The 24,502-nt window shown below is 37.7% G+C and overlaps 5 protein-coding genes across 6 annotated transcripts; 2 read left to right on the forward strand and 3 right to left on the reverse strand.

The window, feature by feature from the left end:
* Positions 1 to 118: 118 nt before the first annotated feature.
* tinf2 (TERF1 (TRF1)-interacting nuclear factor 2) lies at positions 119 to 5,394 on the reverse strand. 2 transcript variants are annotated; one of them, XM_016555180.1, is made up of 11 exons: positions 5,079 to 5,393; positions 4,458 to 4,660; positions 4,155 to 4,253; positions 3,898 to 3,993; positions 3,511 to 3,621; positions 2,588 to 2,708; positions 1,655 to 2,465; positions 1,487 to 1,545; positions 1,318 to 1,400; positions 970 to 996; positions 473 to 488 (listed from the first exon to the last, which is right to left on the reverse strand). In XM_016555180.1, exons 1-10 carry the CDS (start codon positions 5,107 to 5,109, stop codon positions 985 to 987), a joined length of 1,626 nt encoding a protein of 541 aa, XP_016410666.1. In that variant the 5' UTR covers positions 5,110 to 5,393; the 3' UTR covers positions 473 to 488; positions 970 to 984. The 2 variants fall into 2 exon arrangements, with proteins under 2 accessions (XP_016410665.1, XP_016410666.1); XM_016555179.1 differs by lacking the exon at positions 970 to 996 and having other exon boundaries at positions 119 to 488; positions 5,079 to 5,394.
* A 539-nt stretch (positions 5,395 to 5,933) lies between these two features.
* Positions 5,934 to 8,925, forward strand: cideb (cell death inducing DFFA like effector b). The gene is made up of 5 exons (XM_016555249.1): positions 5,934 to 6,109; positions 6,993 to 7,107; positions 7,354 to 7,503; positions 7,759 to 7,952; positions 8,072 to 8,925. Exons 1-5 carry the CDS (start codon positions 6,084 to 6,086, stop codon positions 8,211 to 8,213), a joined length of 627 nt encoding a protein of 208 aa, XP_016410735.1. The 5' UTR covers positions 5,934 to 6,083; the 3' UTR covers positions 8,214 to 8,925.
* Positions 8,926 to 10,013: 1,088 nt separating this feature from the next.
* On the reverse strand, positions 10,014 to 13,904 carry homezb (homeobox and leucine zipper encoding b). Its single transcript, XM_016555181.1, has 2 exons — positions 13,169 to 13,904; positions 10,014 to 12,043 (listed from the first exon to the last, which is right to left on the reverse strand). The coding sequence occupies exons 1-2, from the start codon at positions 13,475 to 13,477 to the stop codon at positions 10,184 to 10,186; spliced, it is 2,169 nt and encodes a 722-aa protein (XP_016410667.1). The 5' UTR covers positions 13,478 to 13,904; the 3' UTR covers positions 10,014 to 10,183.
* Positions 13,905 to 15,102: 1,198 nt separating this feature from the next.
* LOC107742315 (E3 ubiquitin-protein ligase TRIM62) lies at positions 15,103 to 17,847 on the forward strand. Its single transcript, XM_074560190.1, is given in 7 exon segments — positions 15,103 to 15,292; positions 15,295 to 15,430; positions 15,432 to 15,582; positions 15,877 to 16,512; positions 16,551 to 16,688; positions 16,690 to 16,699; positions 17,786 to 17,847. Coding segments are annotated over 7 exon segments (1,323 nt in total).
* Positions 17,848 to 18,071: 224 nt separating this feature from the next.
* Positions 18,072 to 22,515, reverse strand: LOC107742316 (butyrophilin subfamily 1 member A1-like). Its single transcript, XM_016555239.1, has 8 exons — positions 22,485 to 22,515; positions 20,753 to 20,809; positions 20,115 to 20,465; positions 19,662 to 19,934; positions 19,188 to 19,295; positions 19,010 to 19,036; positions 18,727 to 18,753; positions 18,072 to 18,619 (listed from the first exon to the last, which is right to left on the reverse strand). The coding sequence occupies exons 2-8, from the start codon at positions 20,805 to 20,807 to the stop codon at positions 18,072 to 18,074; spliced, it is 1,389 nt and encodes a 462-aa protein (XP_016410725.1). The 5' UTR covers positions 20,808 to 20,809; positions 22,485 to 22,515.
* Between the last annotated feature and the right edge of the window lie 1,987 nt (positions 22,516 to 24,502).

The raw sequence follows: 24,502 nt of genomic DNA on the forward strand, positions 1-24,502 counted from the left end.
AGCTCATCTTAAAAAGGAAACAGAAATAGAAACTTTTTTCCTGATATTTCCAAGTTTTCTCTGATGGAGGGCATCTTATTCAGCATTATACATTTCCCTCAAAAAGAGCAAATACATATAGCAGTAAACACAATTCTTTATTTAAATATTACATGTAACAACAACATAATACTACATGATACAGATAAATAAAATGAAAATAAATGATTATAATTATTAATGCGCACTTCCTAAAAGCAGGTAGGTTTCCTTGGTTGCAAATGCACTACATGGCAAAGTCATAAAATCTAAGACTTATGACTAATACATGTATTATCTATAACAGCAAACACTGCAGCATCAAAGTCTTTAAGCAAGAATGACGTTCCAAAAGTGCATCAATGTCTGCTTCCAGGAGACAATGTGGAACAAAACACAGGATTCCAGAACTCCCGCAGTGTGGGCACATACGTACCATTCTTTGTTTTGCAATACTGCTGACTGAATACCTGACAGGAAATTTCAAGAAAAAGTCAGACTGAAACAACCAACCACAGTTCAGACACATATTAAACCTAACCCTAGACTCAAGAATTTGGACAATATATATCTTAAAAGGCCATTTTGGTAAATTATCACTTACATATTGTTCAGCAATCAATTAATGCAATAACCTTGTGCAATGTCAATTTTATGCTATATGGATTATGCTGTTCTAACAGAACATGCATGATTTGTTTTAAACGCTATATAGGGCCACATACACACATCTAAATTTTCAGGCTGAAAAGTGAATCCCCTAAATTTTGGGGTGTGTGTAAACAAAATGTTTGTGTACTTGCTGTAGCTGTGATATTAGTTTGGTTATAAACTTATATTAGTGACTGGAGACATTTATAATACATAAACATCTCTCTGTAATCTACCGCAGGGCTGGTGAAAGCAACTAAGGTGTAGAGACAGATTTGTAAAAAGAAAGACATGTACCACCTCCTCTGTGATTTGCTAACACCACTCCTGGAGAACAGAGACACACATTGCAGACTCGCTTTCAGTGAGAGCGAAGTCACTGCATTAATAACTACTTGCTCAGTTTGGTGCTGAATGACACTACATGGACTTAAGCATAACTACCAAAGTACTCCGTGAGTACAGAACACAAGTAGAGTAACAACTATATTTAGCTAGTGTGTATGTGGCCTGCTGTAAATACTGTGCAAATACTCCCTTGAGAAGCTCTATAGGCTGAATTAGATTAAATCTACACTCTAGTCGCTGGTTCTACACAGCGGAACACTTTTGTTTGGTTGTCGGAATCATGTAGATGCAGTTACAAACCTTTCTCTTGACACTGTCTGATCTCTCATCATCAGAATCACCAATGATGTCATCTGATGATTTAACTGAGGGAGACCGGGTATCTAAAATAAACGGAAAACCAAAAGTTACACCTCTGGCATATAAAAGCCAAAAAAAACTTTTTTTTTTTTTTTTTTTTTTTACTTACCTGGACTACCGACTGGAAGATGCAAAACAAGGGGAATACACGGAGAGCAAGTAGAAGTTCTTAAGGAATAAGAAATTCAGATAAGAATGAAGCTTAACAAAAACTTAAATAATTAATTATAATAATGATTTTATATAACATTAAAATAAATTTAAATCATGTTCTTACGTTCTATTGACAGATAAAGTCATGTGTTTCTCCGGCGTTGGCGTCAAATCAATAAATTTCCTCTTGCGCATCACGGAGTCACTGTTTCCCACACTGTCTTTTGTGTTTTCCTTCTCATCAGAAGATAAATGATTCGGACAGACAGGAAGATCGTTGTCGTTTAATCTGGGAATGACAACTCTCAGCTGGCGCTTCATGCAGGAAATGAGGAGAGCACTTATTTCTGCTTCCTGCTGTGACCCGATGTCCTCAGAGCTTCTCCTAGTGGAATATTTCCTTGTATCATCTTGCCCTCTTTTTCCATTTCTGTTCTTGATTTCAGTCTTTTTGGGTAGTTTGTTTGCCCTCTCACTACTCCCCTTACTACGGTTTATTTCTTCTTTGCTGCCCTCCTCCTCCTCTTCTTCTACTTCACTGCCAGATGACTGACTGATCACTGTGACCAGCATATTCCCCACAAAATATTCCTTTTCTGGATCCTTCTCCAAAATCTCTTTATTAGAACATGATTTTTGCTTGCTTCTGGTATTTCTGGATATCTCAGAAGCTGTTTCAACTTCTAGTCCTGAACTTGCTATCTTCTCATTGTTTTTTTGGAGAGTGTCATTGGAAATGGACCCAATCACAGGTGCGACCTGTGACTGGGTTTCCTTCGCTGTTCTGCGAGTGGTTCTGGGTGTTGACGGGGCGGGATTTGTGACCCTGTTGGATAAGCGAGTGGATTCTGACTGGATGGTCTGCAGCACTCTACCCGAAAGAGGGAGGGAAAGGGAAGAGAAGATCGCGTCACCAGTAGATGACAGAAGAGATGCTGAAACCAAGAGAAGGAAAGAAAACAAGAGGATGACAAGACAGATGCTTAGGGGCATGAAAGGAAAGAATTCAGTCTTGTGATTCCAGCAATTACTTGATCATTTCATCTCCCAGACTTACCTGAGCCGAGGTGCCCGAGGCATCTTTCATGCTGCAGCAGAGTCCTGAGGAGCTGGGGCTGCGATGCAGAGCGCGCACACTCCTCCAGGACAGCAGGGGCACCACTGAGCCATGAGACTGTCTGAATAATACATCACAATACAAAATGGTAAGCATTGATCATAAACAAAACAGTGGTCCTGTCCCAAATGGCAGCATTAGCACTTCAGCATTTGACCAAGCGGAGCACTAGTCAGCAAGTGCACACCTGAATACTTTAATCAGGCAATTCACTTTTTTACTTTGGCAACTTATAAGCAAATGTTATGTGTAAAGGACCATACTTGGAACTCACACTTGAAAATATTTTTTATTGAACATTACACGATGCAAAAAGAATTACAAAATGTTTAAAAGAAGTTCACATAGAACATTGTTTTAATATTTAGGCAGTGTGCAAGAAAGTGTTTCCTTCTTCCTAAATATTTTATACAATTTTACCAACAAAAAAGGTTTCAAAAATAAAATTTTCAAAAAAAAAAAAAAAAAAAAATTATTATTATTCAAATGTAATTTTTTTCTCCTTTATTATATGCCATGACAGCACCAAGGATTATTTTCATGACATGAACAGAAGCTTAAATTACAAAAACAAACAAAAGCAAAAAATTCTTACAGCAATGGAAAAAAAAAAAAATTATAATAATTTTTATTTAAACAGTAGTTCCAGAGTAAGAAAATACTTGTGTGAATTATACATAATGTCCATAAAACATTATTAAATAGCTATACAATAAAAATATTTTAAAAATTATAAAATATTATGAGGTTTTCAAATTGATATATAGGCCTGTATGCTGGCCTATATATATATATATATATATATATCTGATATTCTTAAAAACTAAAAAGGGTTTTGTTCTGAACTTTATTATGAATTATACCTGAGCAAGATCTGGAACAGGTAATAGTTTATCCAGTCGAATTAGAAACTCCCATAATAGCTTTTCTAGACTGGCCACATAGTTTCCTCCATAGTGAAGATGGAATTCCTCCTGGTGTCAAAGATAAAACCATGTCAGTGTACATTAATAAAAGTTTGCATTAATTGAAGATTTTTAGGCATTTACCAAATTTAACCAAACAGTGACAGATAATTTAGAAGTGCCTTCTGTCATTGCCTTCATATCTAAGATGTTTATAGAAAGTAAAAATAAAGTCTATAAATTAAAATAAAGTTTTAAAGCACTCTCATGACAATATATCAGGTGGGAGATGTACGTGAGGATTTGTGGAGCAGTTCAAGTTTTTTTTTTGTTTGTTTTTTTAACCTTGAAAAACTGTTTTCTGGCTGCTTCATTCTTCAGGAGAGAGTTCACCAGGGTCTGGAAGTTGCGTTTAGCTTCTTCCACCTTTTGATCCTTCCTCTGAGGATAAAAGAAGGTACAGTCCATGTTGGTGCATGTAACTCTTGTGAAATTATATGCAAGAACACCATTTTAACTTCTAAAGAAGCTAGAGGAGAATAAAACTGTCAAAACATGATGAGACAAACAAGACTCTGCACCAGTGTCAGGGCCAAACTCACCTTTCCGATGGGAATGGAGGAATCTTGCAGCTTGTGCAGCTCCTGGAGGATAAGCTGAGCATCAGGAGGATCTGACTGACGAAGCTCTTCCAAGATCATCTTAGGTTAGCAGGATAAAAAGCAAAGAAATACCTTTACCATTTACAGACTATAAAAAAAAAAGTCTAAAACTCTTAGAAAACAACAATAAAGTTTCAATATACGATCAAAGGATACTTAAAGCATGGCAGCATAAAAAAAGACTGCTGTTGGTTGGTAAATTTTTTTTTTTATATGTGACGTAGTACTTTTCAGCAATCTCACCAGTGCCCGCAAACCCATTGTCAGCCTGGCCTGATGTCTGTAATTCAGCAGCCCAGGTACAGTCTCACAGAGTGATGTTATGGTCTCCTCCAGTTTCCCATAATGCACTGCATCCCTCTGCAGCATCACCTTCCACATGGCTGCGGACATCAGGCGTAAAGGTGGAGCAATAAGCTGCAGAGCTGACAGGGGTAGAGGTGCATCTGTTGGGAAAAAAAGAGAAAAGATATGAAACAATTATAGCAAGCAAACTGTACTGAAACTCATTATTATTATTATTCATTATCATCAAATTAACTACATATATATACAGAGAGAGAGAGAGCGCAAAAATTGACATTAAAATAAAGACATTTTTAATATGGTTGTATATTTCGGCATTTCAAATGCTGAAAATGTCAAGTTAACTACCCATACAGACATTGACTCTATATATTTAAAGCTCTGATATGCACATATATATATTTAGATACTGTGCGTTACGCAGTAAACACCTCAACTGGAATAAATCTGCACAGAAAGTCCCTCACATCTAAAGACAGCATTTGCACCACAACGAAGACGATCCGATAACTCTCGTTTTAATATTAGTTTATTACAAGCTACACTGCGCTCACCCACCTTCATTCATAGTGTTATTCGCTGTTTTCATTGTCCTGTCCGTCCAGAAAATAAACAACTCTGGGGTTTTGGAGATGGCTTTCTTGATTCCTAAACTTAAAAACAAAATCTCTTACGCAGCTCAAACGAGGAGTCATCAACAACATTCAATTGAACAACACGATGTGATAACACTTAAGCTTTCTGTCCTTTGATCTATATTTACAACAAATACGCTACGTTTATAAAAACAACTGATGATTCATAAGAACGTAATGATGGTCGCGGTAGGAATACACTTCTCGCGCCAAAATAACGAAATACTGTTTCCGGTGTGAAGTACAAAGACGAGATAAAAAAAAAAAAAAAAAACTTGAGGAAAAAACTTAGTGGGCACAAAAGTTTATAAAAGCTGTCTTTTATTTGAATGCTACTAGTGATTTTGAAAATATGCCATGCTTTATTTGTTTAAACTAAAGTTATACCCTTGTTTCTTTGCTTTTTTGATATGACGTTTAGTTGAGGAAGTTGTTTTGAATTTCAAAATAAAAGTCGTCCAATTTCAAGTACTGTAGAATCCAGATGAAAATTAAGCAAATGCTTCCAACGCATTCCATAATAATTTCAACTAATAAATACAATTTATCTATCTATCTATCTATCTATCTATCTCTGTAATTTCAATCTTAATTTGTATTTTTTTGTAAAGAAAAAAAATAGGATGCACGGACACATTAAAGCAATGGTTTCAACACTATCCAGTCTCCCTGCTTATTACATCATTCAAACCTTGGCTCTGATTGTAGTATACAATCAGAGAGGAGACCTTGCCCAATGACACAAGCTATCAGACTAAATCATCCTGCAATGTCAAAGTCCATCACAACACATTATTGTCAAAAAGATATTCTCCACCAGCTGTGACTCAGTATCACCAGCTTACTTCGAACAGTCAAACAGAGTCAGAAAAGACTGTAAACAACTGACACTGAGGTGACAGGCAGAAGACCTCAACCACAGATCATAATGGAAACAACAGCCTCCCTGTTCAAGTAAGTAACATTCATTTGTTGATATTCAATAGTGTTATTTACAATACACCTATTCATCTTTAGAAGCATGCTTTGAGTAAGAAGCTGCCACATATATACATTTGATCAAAGTTATTAGTAAATATATACAAAAATACATACTGACATATTTAGTTTAAATGGTTTATCAGTGTTTGTCCTTGGCTTTAACACTGGACTTTAACAGCTGGTCTCTCACAATACATTCGTTTCACTCCATTAACAGCTCTTTAGATAAGACAGAGAGTCTGATCTGTGCTTCTCTCACTTTTAAAGCAGTCATTGATTATTCTAGGAAAAATGATTTTTTTGGTCATTATTAACCTCCATGGATCTCTTTCTACCATGGAACAAAAAACAAGGATTTTGAAGAATCATATTGGTCGCCCTTATCCACACAGTACTAAAAAATGAGTAGGCCTTCTGTTGTTTTCAAACTTCAAAAGGGACACAAAAACACCAAAGTATTATAAAAGATATTGGATAGCTTGTGTTATTAACAGATCGTATTGTAAGTAATAATCCAATGATCTTTTAGTGATAATCTTTGCTTTTAGTGAGCTGTGATCAGATCAGTAAGTTAGTCAAACTTGAGAATCAGATCAGTCTGAGTTGTCAGCAAATTATTCAGACAAACTTTGTGAACTGGACAATTCAATGATAAAATTTAAAAAAAAATGTTCACAAATGAGGCATACAACACGAGGGTGAGTAAATAATCCAGCATTTGAGCATTATCGTGCTAACGGTTCCTTTAAGTGTAGTTCCTTTTACTGACTCTTGATGAAAACCATTTTTGTACTCTTATTCTATTTTTCTTTGGCGTTTTGCCTCCCCCTCATAACCCCATCACTCTTTCTCTCAGGTCAGTCTCTCGGCGGGTATGGTCGCCCCTTCAGCGTCCATTCAGAGTGTGTTCCTGGAACAGAGACGTCAAAAAAGGAGTCACTGCTGGAACTCTAGAGGAGCTCAAAGAGAAGGTAAGAAATGAAACATTGTTGAACTGGAAGTTTTGCCACTTACCTAAAAGGGTCTTTTAGATGTAGATACATTGCTTAATGTGGCCTCTTGGGGCTTGCAGTGGTTTTATCTTTGTGTAGCACCCCCTACCCTGTGTTAAAGCTCATCCAGTTTTCTAGACATCCTACAATGACCAGTCATTTATCATAAACATTGTTGTATATTTGAACATTGTGGGGCATCTTAAACTGTGATTATTACCTCAGGCAGCCCAGGCTCTCTTGATATCTACTGTGCTGACTTTGGTGTGTGAAGAGGATGGGACAGAGGTTGACTCAGAAGAGTTCTTCTTAGCTCTGCCGGACAACACTGTTTTCATGGCCCTGACACCTGGAGAGACCTGGAAACCTCATCCTGTATGTATTTTTGTTTATTTCAGGTTTTTCATCTTGAATTATGAGTTGCTTTTAGCAGTTTTACCACTTATCTGATTGCCTTCATCAACATTAGAAAGGTGGTAATATGTGTCACATCTATACTTATCTCAAGAAGCTAAAATCCCAGTGAAATGTTTTGCATAAACAGAACTTTCTTAATGATTCATTCACTTATGAATGTTGTGTCATTTGTATCGTTCAGTTCCTTATCTTAACTTCATCTATCCCTCCTAGTTACGTCAAAGGGGTGGAAACACACCAGGTGAGAGTAAACCAAGGACAGGAAAAGACATTGCTCAAGTCACCTTTGATCTTTACCGTACGCACCCCAAAGACGTATTCGGCTCACTAAATGTCAAAGCCACATTCCAAGGACTCTACTCTGTCAGTGCAGATTTTCAATGCTTGGGGCCAAAGAAAGTCCTGAGGTAAGCAGACTACAGATGGAAACTCTAAGCATTGTTATGGTTTGTTTTACTATTTATTTGTACAAAATAGCCTTTTTTCAAGCCACTGAATTGTATCCTACATTTTTGTTGTCTTTCAGGGAGGCCCTCAGAGTCATGTCCACTCTACTCCATGCTGCTGGACACTTACTGATCTCATCTGCTGCTGTAATTCGCCGTATTATCCATGGGGCAGATCTTCTTCAAGCCCAGCATGGCAAACCTATAGAGTATTGGGAATAACTGGAGTATAAGGAATAACTAGAGAAATAGGACATGAATCCGAGATCACAAAAAATGTAACTGAGGGATGTTTCCTAGATAGGTTTATATGGTAACACTAAGGTTCATGTTATTAGGTATAATGAATGAATAACAATTAATCTAGGCAAATGTTAATTTACACACCACACTTCAAATGTTTGGGTTCAATGTAATTTATTCCACTGATGGTAAAGCTGAATTTTTAGCAATTTTTAGCAGCCATATTCCAGTCTCGTACATTACAAATCATTTTTAGAAATCATGCTAATATGCTGATTTGGTGCTCAAGAAATATTTATTGTTATTATCAACGTTAAAACTTTTGTGGGAATCATGAATAGAAAGTTCAAAAGAACAGCATTTATTTGTTAGTTGATACCTATTGCATTAAATTATGTTAATGGACTTTATTGTAAATTGTGAAGTTGTACTTTGCTGGTTTAATGGAAGATTGCTCCAGGAAAATGCTTGTTTCTATGAAAACTGCCCTTAAGGAGTGATTTAAAAAAAAAAAATTCTTAGTCTAGGACTACCCAGTGTTACTTATTCTATATGTTTGACCTTCTTTATAAATGTTTATTTTAACTTTACCAATACTTTATTCAATATGTTTACGTGATAGACTACCACTGTATAATTTTATCTTTCTCATTTTGTAAGTCGCTTTGGATAAAAGCATCAGCTAAATGAATACATGTAAATATGTAAATATGAAATTGTCATAACAGTGAATGTTTAGAAAAAGAAAAATTAAATTAAATATAAAAATGTTTTAAGGACAATTTATTAAGTAAAACCAAATTGGTACAAAAAGCTTCAGCACAAAAAAGGACAGTCTCTCTATAGTCAGCTTACTCAATGCATAGACTAATAAACTCCATATCAACACTACTTAAGATTTTAATTAGACTTCAAATAATAATAATAATAAAAAAAAACACAAATATTTTGATTGGGGGAAAAAAAATCAAGCACATAAATTGTGTAGTATTGTGTCAGCATAGTGTTTCCATCAAAGAAACATATCTGTGTAGCACACTGTGGATCTAAAATATTGCAGTTATGCTTATAACTTTAAATACAATTGACCTTTGTAAAAGCAAACATCTACATATCTAAGCTCGAACTGCAACTTAAACATGAAATGGCAACACACATGCATTCGCTCTGTTGAGTCACACCGAGAACCACAATGAATATAACTCTACAAAACAAAATACATTGTACAGTCATCCAGTGCCTTGCCATACACAATTTTGTTTCAGTTACTTTAAGGTACATATTCTAATGCTAAATATTTTTGATTCAAGTAAGATGCTTAGTTTTGGAGATACATATTGCATAACAATGTTGTGAGAGAGGTTCTACTAGGCCCTGGAACTGGGATGGAAATATCCAGACAGGTTAAAGGAGAGGGAAAAAAAAAGGTTTTGTGTAACATCTTTGGCAGTGACGTGGAATTCAATTTCCACCTATCTGCACAGCTACAAATGCCTTCGCAAACTGACTTTGCTTCTGAGGTCAGAGTTCACCCTCAGGCACAACTGGGGGACTTCCCCTAAAAAGTTCATTCCATGTTGCTGCTTCGCCCCCTCCACCTCCGTTAATTAATGTAGAATCGGCCAAACTCAACCCAGAGCCCATGTTCTCAAATGAAAATCTCCCCCGTGAATATTTCCCGCCCCTTTTCTGCTGTTGCGTTATAACTGCGATGATGCGTTCCCTCTCCTCTGAGGTCATCCAGCGCATCTGATTGTGTTTGACATGATAACGCCAATGTTGTGAGAGAGGTTCTACCAGGCCCTGGAACTGGGATGGAAATATCCAGACAGGTTAAAGGAGAGGGAAAAAAAAGGTTTTGTGTAACATCTTTGGCAGTGACGTGGAATTCAATTTCCACCTATCTGCACAGCTACAAATGCCTTCGCAAACTGACTTTGCTTCTGAGGTCAGAGTTCACCCTCAGGCACAACTGGGGTACTTCCCCTAAAAAGTTCATTCCATGTTGCTGCTTCGCCCCCTCCACCTCCGTTAATTAATGTAGAATCGGCCAAACTCAACCCAGAGCCCATGTTCTCAAATGAAAATCTCCCCCGTGAATATTTCCCGCCCCTTTTCTGCTGTTGCGTTATAACTGCGATGATGCGTTCCCTCTCCTCTGAGGTCATCCAGCGCATCTGATTGTGTTTGACATGATAACGCGTGTCTCCGTACCACTGGATGATCTCTGTCCGCGTCAGACCCGTCTTCTGCTGGAGTATCACGTAGTCGTCACTTGTGGGCCACTGGCAGCGCAGGAAGTTTTGGCGCAACATTTCCAACTGTTCCCTCGTCTTCTTACGAAGTCGCACGTTCGGTTCTACCCGACCGCGGATGAATGACGGAGACGGAGAAGGAGAGGGAGAGATGTCTGCAGAATGTTGTTGAACGGAAGCGCTGCCGTCATCAAGCTCGCCTTCATCGCTTACTACCTCCTTGGTCTCATTCGATTGGTTGACTGGTCCCTCATCGTCAGCCAAATCCACATCAACCTCAATCCCCGCCTCTGTGTCGTCAGCCTCGTCGTTGTCGTAAAAATCAGCACTCGGAAGAACATTGTTCTCCAGCTCGTTCTGAGAGTTCTGCTGCACCAGCTGCAGTGACCGATTGCGCTTCGCGAGCTTAGCTAGCCAAGCCCTGCCGTTCCTGCGAAGCTGATAGCGGCTGTCAGCGAACCATTTGCGAATGTCACGCCGATTAAGTCCAGTCATTCTCTGGAGCCGCTGAACTTCGCCGTCGGACGGCCAAGACTTCTGTACAAAACTGCGGCGCAGGGCCATCAGCTGCGCTTTCGATTTTTTCCCCGGTAAGCAGTGTAGAGACTGTGAAAGCTCAGGGAGTTCGGGGTCCGACATTGTGGCGTGTTGGTTGTACGATGAATGTCCAAATGAATTGAGCAGCTGGACTCCAGTATTGTGAGGCGGTGGTAGGTTTCTACTGTCACTTTGGAATTGGGGATTAACTTGAGGAACTTGTGATGTGGGTGCAAGACCGTTTTTGTACACAACATTAGTGCTGAGCAACTGCTGTATGCCGTTATTGGATTGGGAAGCATTATTCTGGCTAAAATGCAAGCGGTTTTGGTCACTGGTGATGTGCTGAGGAACAGTCCGGCTGGGTTTAGGCGTCTGGTCTCTCTGATCTACATGGGCAACTACCGCAGGTGGCGGTATAAAAACATGTTGAGGTTCCTCACGTCCTAAACATTCCTCCTTGTCGTTTATTTCCACACACTCCTCGGCTACTGCTCTTTTCTGAATGTGCCACAGCTTGCGTCGCGTCTCTTGGATGTCGTCGTCAGCCCAGCTGATCCCGTAACGTACCCGCTGCATCATGAACCACGCTTTAACTCGGTCCGGTGGTAATGCACACTTTCGAGCTAGAGCGCTCGCCTCCTGCGACGTGGGGTATGGGAATGCATTAAACGCTTCTACGAGTTCTGACACGGCGTCCAGCTCGTGGACCTGCTCTGAGCGCACCCAGATAAGCTTTAACCCCTCGGATACCAGTGGAAGACAAACCAGGTTAGTCTGGTTGTGGGTCGATGTGCCAGAGGAGACTGTTTGCCTCTTTTGGCAGGACTCCTTGGTCCCTGAAGAGCAGGGTGACTTCTCCTGAGGTAACTCGGGGGATGAGCTCTGCGATTCTTCAGGAGCAGGTGAGTCGTCCATCTTCTCTTCCTGTTCTTTGGGATCCACCGAGGATGAGGTCTCATTTGAGTCTTCGGGAGTCTGAAGGGTAGCAGATTCTGTTCCCTCAGTGGTGACTGGCTGAAAAGGGTGAGATCAAGACATATGAATATAAAATGCATCAGATGAGAAATTCTCTCTTATTGGCTTACATTTACAATGGCACAAAAGGTCATCTGTTATTACTTTTCACTGATAATAAAATCACCACATTATGATAAATCATTTATTAGTCATTTATTCACACACGTTATTATAATTTTTTAAAATTTATCTCCCTCTCTCTTGCAACAACATCTCATCTCTGATGACCAGCAATGTGTTACTCATATGACATCACAGCAATTATCAAATAACAATCCAATCACTTCCTGATGGACAATATCAAGTCCCACCCTACTTTTTTTTCCTCATATGAGAAGCCGTTTTACTCACATATGCATAACAATAGGGGAAAAAAGACGATTGCAATTTCCATTTTATGACAACTTTAAAATTAGATAAATGTACGTGAGGGTGTGCTATATTTTAATTATTGACACATCTAAAGACCACTGTTAGGCCCGCAAGGGTAATTTGAATTTCCCATGGGAATTTATCATTTCAATTTGAAGAATAAGGCCTGTTATTGTTACTTGAAAACATGTTCAAGTTACATAAATCATAAACACTCATACTTCAAACACTGCTGTGTGTAAGCTGCTAAAATATAACTTATGTAAATATAAAAAAATAACACATGAAATTCTCTTTAAGAAATGCATTTCCTCATAAACTGTAAACTGCCATTCTAAAAACCTATTGGATATTTCTGAGAGAACACATGGCTTGAAACTGCTAATTATATATATATATTTTTTATAATTAATTAATTTAGATTAAACACTCCAATATTCCATATAAAATTAAGCATTGTTGGCATTTGTGATTGTTTTCAAACAGGTTTCCCTGCTCACTCCCCACTCTGCCATTGGTCAGTCAAATAGATAGCCCCTCCCCAAATGCACACCACTGATTGAGCAAATTATATTTTACCACAGTGTTTACACTTTTCAGGTAAAAACAAGAGTCTTTGCCTAGCAAGTCGTGATAGAAGGAATTTACATTTAAACACAAACTTCATTCAAAGCATCTCTAGTTGTTCACACAACTAACACAAACTCATGCACATCAATAAATGCTGACAAAAGACAAAACTTTACTTACTTTATCCTTAGCAACGCTCTTTTCCAGGTCACCATTTAAGCAGGGTGTCTCCACATCACCCACACGCTCGTCCTCTGGGGTTTCACATCCCTCGCTCCTCACCGAGTCAGAAAGACTGGTGACAGGGTGAGCGGCGTGCAGGTGCTGGCTGAGGCATTTAACGTCTTGCGCTTTATAACCACAAATCCGGCACTCGTAAGCGTCCTTAACCGTCATCTCCCCGGCATCTCCTCCAGACTTTTCCGCTGGGTCTGGAGGTGAAGAGTGCGTACTTGTGTTCTCGAGCTGCGGAGCTGCGCACTGCTCCATGGCAACTTCTGCACGACCGAGCCAAGACGCAATTCATACAAGCGAAAACAGAGGCTACACAGCTAATTTTCTCCCGCAACAAAGTCGGTGTGCAATACCCTCGAGTCTGTAACGAGTTTAATTTGAATAAAATAGTTGTATACGTAGTCAACATGCAGGAATTGAAGGCTAAGTTCTAATTTATGGCCACACCGGTCTGAATATGGAACAAAGGCGTGCTAGCCAGCGAGCTAACACAAAATCTTGTCGTGCTGGCTTCACACAGATGCATAAAAAGTAAAAATTGACAGCTCAGATGCAACCCGGCTTATTTATTGTTTTTCTGATATAGTTACTTGAGAAATAAGGCAATTAAAAGCGTCAATCCCTGCTGATCGCACTCGCCTTCGGGTAGCACACTAGCCCAGAAAGCTGTCACAGGTTTGGTTTGTCGCATCCTCCGAATGTGAAGCTAGAGCGGCTTCAAAATAAAAGTTCATTGACAGCTGCTCTCTTTTCTGTTTCAATAAGTTTTTGCGATGGTAAAATAGATTTACTTTAACAAAACACTAGTAATTGTATATGCATACACATTTGTGCACATACAGACACACACACAAAAAAATACTGAAGATGAATTAAGAACTAGCTATATAACTGGCTTATACTATTGTATAAGACCAATACTTTCAGGGATGTCCTCATTTAGAAAAACTATTAACAAATAAATTAAATGTTTTCTTTTGGATTAGAGGTTAGTCTAGCATTTATAATTTGCTTCATATGAAAACAGATGATATGTGTAAGTGTGACTGGGTATTTTACATTAAATTTGTTACACGTTTGATTTGTTACTGAATGGCATGCATTTTGTTTTATTACAGAGGGGCAATTCTCTCTCTCTCTCAGACAAAATGTGACCCTGGACCACAAAACCAGTCATAAGGGTCAATTTTTGAAATTGAGATTACACATCACCAGAAAGCTGAATAAATAAGCTTTCCATTGATGTATGGCAGAAAACAAGAATCGTTAATTTTGACCCATACAGTGTATTTTTGGCTATTGCTACAAATATATCCGTGCTACTTACGACTGGTTTTGTGGTCCAGGGTCACAAATATAGTTCAGTTAGTACCGGTATAGTAAGTACATCAAAGCAGAACAAAAATGAGAGAACTTGCTGAGAACTTGAAGGAAGATTTGGAGTTGATGATAAGTAGCCTACTGTAACATTCAAGTTAAAAAAAATTTAATTTAATATTCATTTAATTTTATCACAGCCTTATGTTTCACATGGGCCAAAGAGGATTAATTAAGTACTTATTTTATTTAACTTTGTTAATGATAAACTCAGAAATTAGTCATGAGGAAGTGTGGATCAAATAAAAATGTGGCTATAGTAGATGTGTTGTCCATAGTAAAAGAATAAAGATCTCTAATGAACCATCATAAACATCTCTGGATCTTAGCAAACATCATTCCATTAGTAATACATTAACACGTACCATAAAAATTACCAAAGGTCAGTTGCTGTGTATACAAAGAAAGTATTAGAGGGTTTCACCTTACAGACTCATCATAGCGAGGACAGAGAAAGAGATCATAGAACATTTGAAGAGAAAACAAGAAAATCAGCAGCAAGTATGTCGGCCACGCCTGAAGTTCCCAAGGAACACTTTGTGAGCTGTGATTTATGTGTGGAGGTGAAAACCCCAGCGCTGAAGACCTGCTTGAAGTGTGAAATCTCTATGTGTGCTCAGCACCTGCAGACCCACCTGACCACTCCAGTGCTGCTGCAAACCCATCCACTGACTAATCCTGTAAAATCAGGTTCCTCCAAAAGGCCAGCAAATGCTCAGCTCACGGCAAGCTTGTGGAATACTTCTGCCTGGATGATCACGTGCTGGTGTGCATGTCTTGTGCTATCGAGGAAGGACATCGGCTGCATAACATGAAGACGCTTCAGACTGCCCGTGGAGCTGGCAGGTCAACTGAAAGAAGACTTAAAGGCACCGGCTCAGAGGCAGAACCAGGCTAAACAGCTGGATAAGTGGCACAAAGACCAAATGCAGGCTCTGGAGAACTGTGTTGGTCAGCTGATGGAGACTGGATCAGCCGTGAAGGTAGGGTGACCATACGTGCCATTTTCCCAGGGCGCGTCCTGGCCAGGATTTCTATATTGCCTAAAATATCTAGGTTTTGGCTTTGTTTGCGTGTGCAGACCGATCGGTGTATGACATCAAAATACCTCGAGAGCATTTTGAAAGCATAAGGAACCGTCTGTATGGTATTTTGATGTCATACACCGATCGGTCTGCACACGCAAACAAAGCCAAAACCTAGATATTTTAGGCAATATAGAAATCCTGGCCAGGACGCATCCTGGGAAAATGGCACGTATGGTCACCCTACTGAAGGATCTGGTCTTCACGTGTTTACAGACTTCAGTATCAGCCAGACTGGGCGCTCTTCAGACTGCATATTGAGCTATCAGTTTGGCTCTAGAGGAAGATGATGATTTCAGCTTCTTGCAGAAATTTGCCAGTGTACACGAAGCTATAATGGAGACTCGCACAGTGGATCTGAAACAGGGCTTGGAGTCAGGACCTGATCGCACTAAATTAATTAAGGCGATCTGAAAGGATGGAGAAATTATTGAGGAGCAGGTGCACAAACTCCAGAGAAGGTTTCTTGCTTTTGCTGATCCTAAATTCCACTCAGTTGTTCAGGATGATCAAAATCCAGTCTCAGAACTAACCGTTGACCCACAGACCCTAGGGCCTGAGATGAATCTGTCTAAAAACCTTAAAACAGTATTCTACAGCTTCTCTGCCAGAAACCCGACCCAAGCTTCTGCAGGCCCGTACAGGACACAGACTCTACGTTGCCTGCAAACAAATAAAGGTGTCAATCTGCGCTGGTTCCTCAAGCTCTCTGAGCATTTTGACTGGACCGTTGGCCTTTGTGATACCAGAGCCACGAACGGGAAGTATTCAGTGGTATATGGACTGAAGAAACAGAAAAATTCTCTCTTTTCTTTAAAATCAGAAGATGTGACACAAAATGGCTTAACGAATAGTCATGGGAATAGACTGAAGAGATCTACATATTTTCATTGTCTCCATGTCTCCATGAATTCCATGTCACTGGTCCATGGAAGGTGGAAGTGATCTGGGACTATGCTTCAAAGTAACTAGTCTTTTACAGCAGAAACAAACTAACCAAAGATTTTTTTACTGTGTAAACATAGAATAGACATATACAGACACATACTTTGTCCCTTTATTACTTTTGAAAACATAACCACTACTCTACAAAACACACAGAGAGAGCTGCTTCGGATTGCTCAAACCTATCCCAGGATGTCTGAGGGCCAAGGCAGTTCTTATACAGAAATACTCTGTGTACTCAAACAATAATCAGATAATAATAATCAGAAAGTAAAATGGCAAAAGTGTCATTAATTAAATTAGTTTTTTTGTTAATTGTTTTTCAGTTGTTTTATTCATTATGAAGAATATTTTTTTGTTCAATACCTTTTCTTGTTAATGTTTTCTTGCAGTAACCTGTTTCTTGCTGTGTGTTAAAATAATTTGCCATTTAAAGCTGGAAGAGCTTTAAGGAAGAGCTCATTTAATCTTATTTTTAAGGAAGTTATCATGTAGGGTGTATTATTAATAGTTGAGTTTATTTATAGCATATATCAAAAACATAATTATATTCTTGTCAAAATGCATACTAAATCCTAATTTTCTATTTTCTCTTAAAAAATGTATCTAATTGTGATAAAGGAGGTGATGAGTCAATTATTACAACTGAAATATGCAATTATGAGCTCGTTTTTTTGCTTCTTTTTTTTTTTTATTAGCCTGGACTTCTCGTCATCCACTTTCTGGATGAAGAATCTCTTTCTTAAAATGGTATATTCAGAGATATTATGCAACGTATTTCCATCTTACATATGATTTTATCATTAGACAATATGTAGTACTGTAGGAAGATGTGTATAAAGTCACCTGAAAAATCCTCATATGCATAGTGGAAGAGAATTCTAACAATTTTCTATGTAATATTTGGTGTGTCAAACTTTATATACAAGTTATACAGCATTTTCACAACAGATTATACTTATTAGTTGTTAAGGGATTAAAAACATCACAGTGATTGTATGCACTCTACATGCTTACAAAGAGTTACATCATTTAAAGGGGTCATATGATGCTTTTTTAAAGATCATTATTTTGTGTATTTGGTGTAACAGAATATGTTGACATGCTTTAATGTTCAAAAAACACATTATTTTTCAAATACTGTACATTATTGTAGGTCCTCTATGCCCCGCCGTTGAAAACAAGATGTCAGCAATTGCTGAAAATAAAATTGAATGAAAACTGATTTAAATTTGACCAATCTACAACACATGCTACATCTTACTAGACAATGCATATACTTATCTTTTCTTTGCAAAGGCTGTAGTAAATTCACATGGGTTTAATTCCCAGTGAACGCAAGACCTGAAAAAATGTATACCTTGAATGCAATGTTTTTGATCAATTTAATATAATATAATACAATTATTTTTAATTTTATATTTATTTATTAGTAAGTTCATTCACTCATTGAAATTAACAGATGAGATGATCAGTGGAGCAGAGTATTTGCTTTTAAAGTTTGTACATGGGTTTAAGATCGGATAGAGATCCTCAGTGAACCACTGATCGGAGAAAGAGTAGATATGAGACCTGGACTCCACATCAGAAAAAGAGACCAAGCCTTCCTCATAATCCACAAACACACCCAACTTCTGAGGCTTGACTTTCAGGGAGAGAGAGACAGTGGGTCCAGCACAGGCACTATACTGGTTCCCATTTCTCAACCGCACTGTCCAGTAACCATTCTGAGGACTCAGTGTGATCTTCCCCTTTCTGGTAATGGATTTTCTGGCCACTCCTATATCCCAATTAGTCTTCCCCTTCACCTGCACCTCAAAATAAAACCTTCCAGAGGAGAATCCCTGCTTTCCCAGGACATTCCCACATTTATCAAACCTCTCAGGGTTGTCTGGGACATTCTGTTTTTTTTCTCCACGTCGCACTTGTTTCCCATCTTCAGACAAGATGAGACACTTATGAGCTGTATCTGGATCCAGTGTCACATCCGCTAATGAAAATTAAAAAATAATTATAATTACTTGCATATTGAGAGCTGATACAAGACTACTGATGCCAATGGATTAAAAAGTTATAAATTTTCCCATTCTTACTAACCTGCATATTTCCTTCTCTTTGTGAACTCTAAAAAGACATGTTTAAAATGTTTTTCAATGTGTTTAAAATAAATTTGGTCCAACACAAAAATTCCACAAATCACATTAAGATTACAATGCATTTTTTTCATTCATAATGAAATTAATCATTATAGTCACAATTTTGGGCACAATTAATGTAACATAAGCAACAGTAAATTCAAAGAATATACCACACATTTAGATATTATATTGAATTGATTTGTTTTTGGAATAATGATGACCTATTAAAAACATACGCTCACCTTTTTGAATCCTCCTCAAATAGCGAACTGAAGAAATGTAAAAATATTAATAAGATAAATAAACATTATAATTGTGCAACTATTTCTTTCCGTTCAGATGCAACTACAAAATTAAGACTTTTTAAAGGCTAGTTATTTTGCATCTACAGTATATGAATTAGTGAAAAATGGACATCACCTCTTCTTATGTAAACAAAAGTAGCAACTGCAACTGCAGTAATGATGCTGAGAACAACTGTAATTGACATGCAAATGACTGATGTTCTCCAAATGTGAAATATTTTACCTGTAATGAAAACCTGATTCAATTATACACTCTCAGAAAAAAGTACAAATCTGTCACTGGGGCGGTACTCTATGGTATAAAAGCTATAAAAAAAGGTACGTCTTTGTACCTTATTTACCCATTATTGGGTACATATTTGTACCTAAAATTATATATTAGTACTTTAAAAGCACATACTAGTACCTTTTGAAAGGGTGCTGTGCTAGTGGCAGTATACTTATATATGCAAATTATAAACATGAATTTAGGCATTTTCTGTACAATAAATGTGCAAATCTGTGATTAAATCGTAATGAATTCTGAATCATTATGACTGCATCACATTACCTTGGAAATTTGAGAAAGACAAACCCAATTCATACTTACTTGAGACAATAATGTCAGTTTGCACCATATGATGTCTCAGTTTGACTCTACACTGATACTTGGTCTCACTGTCATGTACAGTGATCCTGTGTTTCACGCTGTAGCCCTTCGCATCTTTATGTGTCTCTTCAGTATCAGAAGTCAAATTCTCTCCTTTACTGTCCAGCCACTGAAGCTCAGGTTTAGGGTTCCAACCTTCGCATTCACACAGCAGACGAAGCCCTCCTGAATGATCGAACTCCTCTACAATGATCAGTGGAGGAGTTCCTACAGCTGCAGAGATTAAGCATAAGAATAATTCATTAATTGTACTTGCACGGTATATCGTCTGTACTTTTGATTTCAAAAGCACTGTAGATCAGAGAGAGAGCTAGATTTTCCTCTCTGTTTTGTGTCAATTTTTGTTATAAACAAACAAATATAACTTCTGGTCTTAGTTCTTGGTCTTCTCACCTCCAACATCAACACTAACAGTGATGTCATCATACCAGGAGTTGGACTCAATAAAACACTTGTAAACTCCTTCATCAGAGACTTGGACTGATGAGAGTTTGAGTGATGCGTTTCCATTCTGTAGTTCTTCTTGGAACAGTGCTGTTCTCCCTCTGAAGTACTGGTTCTGCTTCGTGACTTTGTTTTCACCATTTTCATAGAGATACACTATTGAGTCTTGAAGGTCAAGTCTAAACCATTCCACTCTCATGTTTACAGCACTGGTGTTGGGCTTGATGGAACAGGGCAGGATCACATCTTCACCAGTGAGAGCAAAGAGAGGTTCTGCAGGTCCCACAACATTATACATCTCTAAGACAAAGAAAACCATGTCTGAATTGGACATATAAGAACACCAGTTCATTTATGGTTGTATAGGAGTTGAAGTAAAGTAACCCATCTGTCTCTCCTCATAATGCTAAATCTTCTGCATTTTACATGACTGTAGCAAATACAACACAAATACATGCACACAGAAATCACTCTGATCACAGAACAGCTCTGCTGTGGTTTTATTTGCAACATTAAATGGACCTGGTATCACTGGATCTTGAAATGCACAACACTGTCTGCTTTTTCTACAAGGTGAAAATGATTACCTGATCTTAAATATGTAATTGCACAAAACATCAGAGCCACACCAACCAACTTCATCCCTGCAAAGAAACTGCTCTACTTTATAAAAGAAACAGAACGCCTTTTATTACAAATAGTTTGGTACGTGTTAAATAAAATAAACACAAATGATTATATTTAGTCAAATGCTTACCTGATTTGTCTCTTGCAAACAGTGTTTAAAAGACTTGCTATCACTTCCTCTTAGAGAAAAACCAGTCAAACCAGAAATCACACACTCGAACGCTTAAAGACACACACACACATTCAGCATTCAGCACATGCACTCTAGTTGCCTATACTTGTCGGTTTCAGTGATCTTATTGTTAACTGAAACTAAAACTATTAAAAATGGTTTTGTTAAGTGAAATAAAGCTGAAAAAATATTAGATCAAAAACTTAAAGGGGTCATATGATGCGATTTCAAGTTTTCCTTTCTCTTTGGAGTGTTACAAGCTGATTGTGCATAGATAAGATCCCTGAAGTTGCAAAGACTAAAGTCTCAAAACCAAAGAGATATTCTTTATCAAAGTTAAGACTCTGCCACGCCCCCCTAAAAACTAAAAAAAAAATGTAAACAAAAATTAGAGATGTTGCCTTGGCAACTAACCTAAATAAACAAGTTTCATTACTAAAACTGAAATAAAAACAAAGCTAAAAATAAATGTTAAAAACAAATTACAAAAAGCACATAACAAAATGACTAAAACACAAGCTAAAGTTAAAACGGATAATCTAAAAATAAAAGCTAATTCAAAATATTAATGATTATAATAGTACATAATATTAAAATGTCACTTGGTTTGTGCAATAAATCTTTGTAAATGCAAATAGATCAGTAATGATTTGCTACCACTTTATGACTGATAAATCTATATGCTACTTATATTTTCAGTTTCTGAGCGCTTGTATTCATCTTTAGGTGAGGTTTATTCAAACCAGCAAATGGATAAATGACCAAAAAAATAAAATTCTGCAATCATTTATTCAACCTCTGTTGTTCCAAACCTGTATGACTTTCTTTAGCATAACAGAAAAAAAGAAAAATGTTTTAACTGTTTTAGTTACTATTTAATAAATCGTATCGTATACAATTTGAGGAATTTAACAAGATTTGAGAAAAAAAGCGCCACCTGAACCTATTGACACACCTCTTTGTATATGAATTTCTGACATATTCATTTTCAAAATATTGGACCAGCCGTTGCTCTTTCTGTATCTTGACCTGCTGAGATAGTAAAGAGGTCAATAAGCAAAGTTTTTTCTCACTTCAGCAAATACTTCTCTTGAGTCATACAATAATCTTTGTATGTTTATTGAAAGCAACTGTTGTAACTGAACTGGCTCCAGTTATTGCCAGTTACTGGTGGTCACTCTGGGGGTGTTCGTTATGGTTTGCACCGGCTGGTGTTGCGTATTTTGAGCGTAGGGAAATACGTTGGGCATGAATCTTCTGCATACACTTTTGCTCCAGCAGCAGTTGCTGTCGATGAGTCTGCAGAGCGTCCTGCTGTTTTTGTAGAGCTAGAGCTCTCTGGAAAAGGAATTTATACTCCTCATGCAGGCTTTTTTTCTCCTGAAACACTTTATTTATATAGGACATCAGGGAGTGAGATGCCTCCTGGGAAAAAGGGAAAGAAAATATCCTGACCTGGTAACTTATGGTGATGTAACTGTACAATTATACTGACTGAATTCACAACAGCATTCACTCACCTTGTTGGCTGATATAGTGAGAGCATGCACAGTGTCTTCTGCCTGTTGCTCACAGCTCTTCCTCTTTTTAATGAAGTCAGCCTTGAGAGCCACCAGAGACTCTGAATGATGACACTGCATGGTAGTCAGCTCCTTCTCCAGCTCAGTGATACGACACGACTGCTGCTGTTTTAGAGTCTACGACACATATAATACATGAATACATATGTAAAAAAACCATTCCACCTCAGTGCAGTATGAAAAAATTATGTCAATTTGAAAACAATGACACAAGTTTCCACTTATTTCAGAAACTATTCAGTTCAATATGCATTGAAAAAATGTTATAATTGATTCCACTAGTTCATATTAAATGAAAATGCTATAAAAGTCAGGCGTCTTTGAAAGGGGGTCTGTGACTCCAATGAGGACCACAGTGTTAATGCAGGGGTCTGTCAATTGATGTTTGATATGAAAAACTTTTTTTTTTTAAATGAAAATGTGTGATAAAAAAATTATGATGATTATTCAAATGGATATGCAATTCAATATATGTAAATAAACAAATATGGTACTTAGTCTGTGTTATTAAAGGCCAAGTTTAAAATGCATAAATAAATTTTATATATGTACCAATAGGTACCCTGTTCCATTTGTCTATCCATCAAATGACGCTTAGTTAGAAAAAGGTAGAAGACCCTTCATATAAACAGGATGTGAAAATCCTAATTACATTACAATTTAACCCCAGTACAAATGCCCACAAAAAATAAGAAAAGAGATCCTGCTACCTTAACCTCTTTCAGGTCTGCAATTTCACTATTTAGCAGGGCCAGCTGATTTTCCGTCTGCAGGATCTCCATCTGCAACTCTGAAAACACAACCAACACACATCTGAAGTGCAACATTTGATGTTTTAATAGCATCTAGCGAAGTACTGATTGCACCCATTTGTGAATTGATTTGTAACCAAGAAAGCATATGACAAACTGCATCTTCAGTCATTTACAGTACATTATAATCACACATTTATTCTTCATTTCCATTTCCTGTACAGACGCATTAACACTTGTCTTACCATTGGTCTGCTCCTCATGTTTATCCTGCATGTTCTGTCTCTGTCTCTGCAGCTCCTCAAGTTCCTTATGGCTCTGATCACTCAAATTCAATATTGCATTCTGCCTCTTCTCTGCTCTTTTAGACATATATGACATGTACTCTTTCTGCATAGCACAGAGAACAAGAATGATCTGTATATATCTGTGAACATGATATATATATATATATATATATATATATATTTAGTCATTTATTAGACGCTTTTATCCAAAGCGACTTACAAATGAGGACAACAGAAGCAATCAATTGTAGTATGGTAATGTGGTTTCAGCAAGGAATTATGTTTCTGTTTGTGCAAAAGGATACTTTTGTTCAACTCTCCTCTTCAGTGCGCATAGGTTCTCAGTTAGGGTCTCATATCTGTGGGTTGCAAAGCGATATTAACTAGACTGACGTACTGTCTACATCAAAAGTGATTCAAAATGTTCTTTGCATCTCTACAGATAACTCACTCTTTGTGTAACAGCATCTGTCTCTCATCCTGTCCATCGCTCTCAGCCGAGACACCTGCGTCCTGCTGGCTCTTTGACTCGCTTATCTTCTTTGATGACATCCTGAAACCACCTAGACAAAGCTGTTAACTCGCATACAGCACGACTAAAGGATTTCTAACGTATTTAACGTTACTAGCCCAATGAAGCCTACCGAATCAGTCTAGTTCTTCATTCTTTTCCACTCCCAGAGTTGGTTGCACTGTGTAACCAAGACAACCATAAATAACATTAGCCGAAGGAGCCAGATGCACAGCATATATGTATAAAAGTTTGTTTTGATCATTTATTTTTAACTCAAAACGTACGCGATTCATAATCAAGCCTAATTCATTCCTAATTCAGTGTTATTTCGGAAAATCCAACTGCGAACAGCAGTGTTTGAAATGTGTTGTGTGTTGATGTGACACGCTGGCCGCTAGATGGCGC

The sequence above is a fragment of the Sinocyclocheilus rhinocerous genome, unplaced genomic scaffold, assembly GCF_001515625.1.
Source record: "Sinocyclocheilus rhinocerous isolate Xijiao unplaced genomic scaffold, SAMN03320098_v1.1 scaffold75, whole genome shotgun sequence".
Classification (NCBI taxonomy): Eukaryota; Metazoa; Chordata; class Actinopteri; order Cypriniformes; family Cyprinidae; genus Sinocyclocheilus; species Sinocyclocheilus rhinocerous.